This window comes from Hippocampus comes, unplaced genomic scaffold (assembly GCF_001891065.2).
Source record: "Hippocampus comes isolate QL1 unplaced genomic scaffold, H_comes_QL1_v1.1 scaffold187, whole genome shotgun sequence".
NCBI classification, from domain to species: Eukaryota; Metazoa; Chordata; class Actinopteri; order Syngnathiformes; family Syngnathidae; genus Hippocampus; species Hippocampus comes.
In genome coordinates, this window is record NW_017828852.1 from 561,516 (window position 1) to 569,542 (window position 8,027).

General features: G+C 42.2%; 1 protein-coding gene across 1 annotated transcript; it reads left to right on the forward strand.

Annotated features, from left to right (window-relative positions):
- Positions 1–6: 6 nt before the first annotated feature.
- On the forward strand, positions 7–7,796 carry hoxb9a (homeobox B9a). The gene is made up of 2 exons (XM_019858585.1): positions 7–728; positions 5,606–7,796. The coding sequence occupies exons 1-2, from the start codon at positions 125–127 to the stop codon at positions 5,839–5,841; spliced, it is 840 nt and encodes a 279-aa protein (XP_019714144.1). The 5' UTR covers positions 7–124; the 3' UTR covers positions 5,842–7,796.
- The last annotated feature ends 231 nt before the right edge of the window (positions 7,797–8,027 follow it).

The following is an 8,027-nucleotide window of genomic DNA, read 5'->3' on the forward strand; positions in this document are numbered from 1 at the left end:
GAGAGAGAGGCAAAGTAGCAAAGGGCAGATGAGGAGAAGAGGGAAAGAGGAAAAATCTCCACATGTCTATCTTCTTGTTCTCCATTTAGTGAACTCGTAGTGTTTTCACAGAGAATGTCCGAGAATGTCTATTTCTGGGACTCTGAGCAACTATTACGTGGACTCCATCATAAGTCAAGAAAGCGATGAACTCCCGGCCCCAGCTCATTTTCCCAACGTCCAGTTTTCCGGCTCCAGCTCCGCCGCCGCTGCAGCGGGCGGAAGACAGCCCGGCTCGGCGGCACCACCGGAGCATCCGCTCCCCGAGTCATATCCGTCCTGCAGCTTCCAGCCAAAGCCCCCGCTCTTCTCATCACCCTGGAGTCCATTCAGTCCACATCACCATGGGGCGAGCGGTCTTCCGACGGTCTACCACCCGTACATACCGACACAGCACGTCCCTTCCACGGACACTCGCTACCTCCGCTCGTGGCTGGAATGCGCGCCGCCGCGCGGGTCCGACTGCTTCCCGGGCCAGGGTCAGAGCGGCCAGGTCAAACTGGAGCCCCAGCCCGGCCGTCCTGGCGTGGAGACCCCGACCAAAATCGGCGGACAGAACCAGCTGGAGAGCGCTACTTACATCCTGGAGTACCGATCTGCGGCTCCGCCCGCCGCGATGCCCGGTGTGGCTTTCGGAGAAAATAACGACTCTTGCGAAGGGAGCGAAGACAAAGAGGGCCTAGATCAAAGTAAGTTATTCGGGCAGGAAATAGCACTTTGACGAAAGACACGCGATGATTGGGGAGAGGGATTGTAAATACTTTTAATGCTGCTGTAAAACAAGAACAAAGACCTGGGGAGCCAAAGCCACTTTGCGCTGTCGAACCATTACAGCTATCGAAGACCAAGATGGGATAGTTCGTCCGGTGTCACAGACCTCTGGAAACAGTCCGGCATTTGAACTAAATTTGACTCTGAGTGATGTTATGTTTGATGTTTGTGATTTTCTTAACACATCGTCCTATAAAGAAAGTGACAAAACATTGAATGAGCCGTTCATAAACGCTACTTTTATAAGCCATAGAAAGCACTGACTTCTCAAAATACAATCAGTTTAAGTTCTAGTATTATTACACATAAACAGCGCATTATGCAATATCTCGTTATCTCTCTCTCTTTCTCTCTCCCCGTCTTTGTGTGTGTGCCTCTGTCTGTCTCTCTCTCTCTCTCTCTCTCTCTCTCTCTCTCTCTCTCCCCCCTCGCTCTCTCACTCTCCCTTTCTAACCTTCTTTCAAACACGTGCAGTGCACTAACGTTACATCGATATAGTTATCAATGTAGTTCTTGGAAAAAGGCCATTCATAAAAAATTAATAAAAGTCCCCTAGGGAAGTTAGGTCTTTCACCACTATCACAAAAAAATCTGTTTTATTTCTTTATTTTTTTAAATAAACCACATTGAATACATCATAACTCATCCTATGTTCTGTACAGGATGGTGTCCTTACCTTATATTGAAAATATCAACTTTAGAAATGAGACAGCAGCAAATAAAGATCGGTAAACAAAAGTCCAGACTGTATCGTTTCAATCTGTGGTTAACAAATAGTTTTATTCTAAATATTTGTTCTTTTATCCCAACTTTTGCTTTGATTTACTAAATTAACATTTGTCCATGATTCTAAAAATAGAATTTGGATTACAAATTTAAAACATGAAATTCGAAGGTCATGTTTTCTATGGTTATTGCAATAATTATGATTACTGTTCGTGTTATTGCAATTATTTATTGTAGTAGTGGCGGTGGTGATGCTGTCTTATACTGTATCTTAACCCTTTCATGCCCCTATAACCTGACAACATGATAAGCTGTCCATTGTAGTAACCGCTCTCCCCGAAAGGGTTAAAAGGGCAATTCCTTAATTTCAGAGCACATCTGCCTTCAATTCTGACATTTGGGGTTCAAACCTTGCCTGAGTTTGCATGTTCTCTCTATACGTGCACAGGTGCAGTGCTCCTCCCCACATAAAAAAAAAAACAAAACATGCATGTTCGGTCAAGTGAAGACACTAAATTGTCCGTGTTGTTTGAATGCGAGTGATGGTGAGCACTCCATGGGGGACCCGCAGCCTGTCGGCCAAAGTCAGTTTGGATGCTTCATATTACCCATCAGTGAGATAAGCTCCACCTCACCGTGACCAAATGAGGCCAAGCAGCAGGATGAAAAGAAAATGTGAATGCTTGAATATTGGTAGGTTGACCAAAGAAAAGTCGGGTCACTGAATCACGCGTCATACTTTTTGAAGGCCGGATGATTTTAAATCCCTGTCTGCATATGCTTTTAATCCAGCACTTTAACTGAACTTCCTTCTGGGGTTTGGCCTCCAATATGAACTTTGAACATCGAATACTTCAGTTGGAGGTCAAAGATGGCTTGGTTTTAGTTTTCTACATTATTTTCCAAAGTTGACTTATTATTGGTGGATCCAAAAATATCTCCTGGAATGATAGACTGGCTGAGGCCCCCTGCCTGCTCAACCATTCAAATGTGCAGTGTCAAAAGGAGTGTCAGTTATGTGCTCTGCTCTTGGTGTGTATACGTACATAACGGCAAATGTTGAAAGGCTTCTATACTGTAGTCCGTATCTGATGTATATAATCTATCTATATATCTATATAATCATCTACATTCATCCCACAGTACCCTGCCTAGCTCTCTACGGTCAACTTGTGGCTGTTTTGCCCTGGTCTGTGGAATGGGTTGACATTTAGGAGAAGATGCTTATTATCTTTCTTTTTGCAATGCAAGCAAGTCACCACTACTGTCGTGTATGTAGCAATTGCCAGCAGCTGGACTGCTTGGCTGCGTGCATTCAAAAGTAAACGGACTTGATAGACACATACCATGTAAACATTTAGTCCTCCTTAATGTTTGCAATTTCAAATGTATAACAAGTGCATCTTTGATGAACCCTTTCAGGGACAGCGGTTACTACAGTGGACATCTTATCATTTTGTCAGGTTAAGATAAGATAAGAAAACCTTTATTAGTCTCGCAATGGAGAATTTCCCAATTCACAGCAGCAAAGTTATAAAAGGAAGAAGTAGAAGAACAAAATATAGGAGCTGCTGGAAAGGCAGCCACTCTCGCGGCGCCATCTTGAAGTCAAAATAACAAAATAACAAAACACAACACATAAGACACAGACAGTCGTGCAATTTTAATCACTTTTCCTGCTGTAAAAACCCACTTTTACAGGGTGCATGAAAGGGTTAAATGTTGGTTAGAGTCCATTTTTGGCTAACACTGTTTTGCGGTTACAAAGGGTGTGCGTAATGAATTTGTTTTTCCGGTGCCAATCACAAGCAAAGGGAAGGCAATGTTCTATTTTTTGTCACTATTCTTGATCTAATTATTTTATATTCAGGGTCTCAAAGTATTGTTCATACAAATCTAGACTGAAATTAAGACTTCTTCAGCATTAGCACCGGCTAGCCATTAAGACTCCCCACGTCCAATCTTCAAACATTGCATCAGCGTCACAGAAGAGGAAGTCTGTCATAAACCGAGAAGCCCCTGTAGTTTTGCGTCGTTTGGTATTTATTGGCAAGCTATACGTTTGGTGATTTCCCCAAAGGTATACCACTTTTTTCAAAATGGCCACTATATGTGGAGAGTGTAGACCATAAGGAGAGAGCTACCTTTCAATATACCGCACTAATTAAATTGAGCATCCCGCAACAGATTATTTTCACATTACCGGTGCTGGGCAACCATCCAGAATAAACTACAATATTACACTTCAAATCTTTGCGCTGCTGTTTCTGTTGCCGGCAGAGCTGGGAAAATTATTACCTCTGAAGTTTATTAAGTTATCACAGGGTGAACAACCCCATTAATTGGCGTGCTGCTGTTGGTGGTTGGGTGAAGTGTAGAGGGGGGATTGGGCGGAGGGGGTGGGGAGCAAGGATAAAATACGACGGAGAAATGTAATAACGTGCCTTGGGATATATGAGGGGTCAATTTCTGGAACTATTAGGGTGAAATTGCAAGCGAAGGGAGAAAGAGGCGAGAGAGGGGATGCGATATTAATCCAATCGGCGTTCGGCTCAATGTTTCCACGCAAGCTGCATTCATCATGGTGGACACAGGCAGGAAAAGACACATTGGTCAGCAATTGAATTTTTCATGTTGCACAGCCACGGGCGATAGCGGTATCCTTTATGGGAGTATCAGTCCTTCCATCTCTGTGTTTGTCCACGCCACATCTCAGCCGGACATTTTCGTTAACAGCTACAAGAAGCCCAAGACGGGAATAGTGGATCACCAACACACATATTCTCCATGCCCGCCTTCTTTCCAATGCTCATAATCTTTTCCTATCCTCTCCGAAGTGCACCGCCCTCCAGAGCATTCTGTCAGCCCGGGTGACAGGCACGGTTGTGGCGAATCTTAAACAGTAATGGATTGTTCTAGAAGCGATTATATATGACTGTAAAGCACCCACTTTAGCGAGTGACACAAGTACAGCACACCCCGGTCTCGTCATCCATCTTCTCCTCACCTCCCCACTAGGCATTATTTTCCCTGAGAAGAAATCAATACCTTACATTTGGGCCATGTTGGAGGAAATTGATTACGCAGCGTATTAAGGACGTGTGAACTCATGATGGTCACTGACTAATTCTTGGGTAAAAATGAAGAGCGGCAAGATCCAGCAAAGACGTGATGGCTCTCTTGATTTTTTCCTCTGCGATGTGTTGAGGTTATTTTGATGTAATTGTTCAACTCCTCTCTTATACTTGACTTCACAGGTGAAAATTATATTTTAGTTTTGAACGTTTGTCCTCACTGCCTTTAAAATACTTTTGTACTTTCAACACAAGAGGAATAATTGCCAAGTTTGACTGAAATCAAATTTAAAAAGGAAATTGAGAATTTTATTTCACTTAGAAAAAAAAGAGAAAGCATACATCAGTGCAGGTTAACTAAGACATCTGGAGTCATTCCTCTTTTCTAAGATAACAAAGTGTCATCCATGCATTTTATTTTTACCATGCACAAAAAATGTTCAATATCAGTATTAACATTGCCGTTTGGGAATTGTGTGCTCTAAAAATATATGGAGTATCATCAAAAACGTACATTTCCAAAATATGTAAATATATGCCATCGCTGTGTGCATTCCCGTTCTTAGAAATACAAACGTCACCGCCTATCGTAAATATGCTATCAGATTGCTCTGGGTGGCGTTGAAATATATTGTTGTTTTTATTTCCTGCTGGCTTTGTTTAAATTCTGAATTCATTTCACGCCGCAAAGGCAATCGGGTTCTTGCAAATAACAAGCCAGGGGTGAGATATCGAAAGAAAGACATTAAAAAGCACCGTGGGACTATATCTGTTTAATTGATGCGTCACTTTGGATGCAGTGATCCATGAATGGTGTCAAATGAAACAGCCGCTGATATGCTTCTGTCGGAAATGTGACCCTTGATGACAAAATTCGATGTATGACGCATGATGGAGCAAAACGATATTGTTGTTTATTTATTTTGAATTTGGGATAGATTATTTACTGTTTTTTTTTTTTTATCCACAACTTTGTATATTTCTCCTTCCTCCAGACGACCCCTCCGCCAATTGGTTACACGCGCGCTCCTCCAGGAAGAAGAGGTGCCCGTATACGAAATATCAGACGCTGGAGCTGGAGAAGGAATTTCTGTTCAACATGTACCTGACGCGCGACCGGCGCCATGAGGTGGCGAGAGCGCTCAACCTGACGGAGAGGCAAGTCAAGATCTGGTTCCAAAACCGGAGGATGAAAATGAAGAAACAGAGCAAGGATCAACCCAAGGATTAACGGGATTTACGCGAGCGTGTGCACGCACTGAAAATACCACACAGACGGACTTGCACGCTCATACAGTCTACGTTGTTCGACTATAGTAACATAACCTGCAACCTCAAAGGAAATAAGAAAAAAAACGCATTACTGCTGATTCCATTCTGTTTCACCCACACGACCGATCGTTTGTTTTGTTACTTGTGCTTTACGGATGATCGCGTTTGGAAAGCATGATGTGTATATTTGGGAGTTATCGTCTTCTCGGGAAATTGACGGGTATACACGGACTATCCTCATAGACAAAGATGATTTGTTTTTAGACTTGGACGGAGTAACACGCGTCCGTGCACTTTTGGTATTTACTGTCGTGTCACTCGCGTCCGGGCGCACCAGGTGCGGAAACCAGTAATTCGCGCAGTCATGAATAACGCCGATACACACGCGATCGTCACTGCCTCTCTTTTGCACGGGGATTTTCCGTTTCTAATACTTCCATGAGTACGGAGCGGGTGGCACACGCTGATAACATATTCTCGGTTTAGCCTTAGTAATGAGCAGATTTACAGTGTTGAATCTTTTTACAACCGGACAGTTAAAAAGCTGTTGTAAATTTAATATTATCGACGCGTTCTTAATTCGATATGGCAGGCGCTCATTTCCTTAAATTAAAAATTAGCGATGTTTCATGAGTTGGTGGGGGGATTTAGATTTCAAAGGATTTCATTGTTATTGTGAGCCACAGAGGCAATGCGTCTGTCTTTGGTTTGCCCAGGCCACGAACAAGGGCTGTCGAATTTTTTTTTTCCAAACTAGTTGCTGATTTCCGATGCTATCGTACAAAACGAACCACACACTGAAAAAAAATCTCTTCAATGTCGCTGTTGCATTTTCAGAAAGGCGCTCTATTTTTATACACTAAATAAACATCTGCTATGCAAGTACAGTACTTTAAAAATACAACATCGGACTGAAGGAAGGGCCAATCCATTTCAAGAAAATTTTTTTTCAATCGCCGAATTAACGTTATTTTTCTGATAATGTCATCGCTCGGGGCTGTATATGTCAACATCATTCAACAAAACATACACTAGGTTTATGTACAGTTTTATTGATCGGAGAGTTGATGAAAAAGGCCACGTTAGAAGGTCATCTTGTTTTATGATATTTGAAGTGTTGTCGTATTTAAATGGCGCGCGGTGGCAGTTTTATGGGCAGACCATAAACAAGACATCGGCGTTGGAGGCGAGTCTCTTGTCCACAAGTCTTTGCGAAGTGAAGCGCTCTATCCAGACACTTGACGCACAGCGTCAAATCCGATAATTCAGGTTCAAATGTTTACATTGTTTGCGCATGCCTCAAGTCGCTCTTATATTTGCTATGTTCGTTCACTCTTTGTCAGTGGCGAAACTTCCACAGGATAATGCTTGCAAAAAAAACAAAACAAAAAAAAAACATTAAAGCTGTTTAAGAATGTGATATTTCTAATTTATTGTACATAAAGTGATTAACTTGTCTTTTTGAGAATGACTTCAATGGTCTAATTTGTCCTCTCGTGAAGCAAAAATCCTAATTTCCTTTTGAGATTGTCGTTTTTTTTAATGTCTGTGAGTCTAAACTATCTCTTCTCGAGTCAGTCATGCTTCTGCAGTTACTTGATTGAAAGTTGACCACTACACTGAAAAGTAGTTTGACCCAGATTGAAATATAGGCCTACTTTCAATTATTATCTCCATCGGCGGGCGCGTCATATTTACACTCCCTGTTATGACTGAAGGGCAACGTTTACAATTTTTGATATTTAATATCGTATTCAACGCGGAAACTGTAATCTGTGGTGAAGGTTGACAGGCGTCCCGCCTAATCATGGAGCTTTTAAACCCCCCCCATAAATATGATCGTCTCTCCCTTTTTCAGCGTTGTCACTTGTTTCTCTCATGCTGGATTTCTATTAAAGAGACTTAATTAATTTCGGCATTGTTTCCTTTGATTGCCTTGCACGCGACTAATTTGATATACGGTAGGCCATGTGGAAAAAAAATGGGAACGAAATGAGTGCGAGGTTCGTTAACAACTGGGCGTTGTTATATTTAAGAAACGACGCGATTTGCTTTGTTGCAAATTGTAAAAGCCAATGAAAATAACTGTTTAATTTCAGTCCCTCGTCGGGTTTCATTTGGGTATCTGTGGGAAGAACAGAGGAG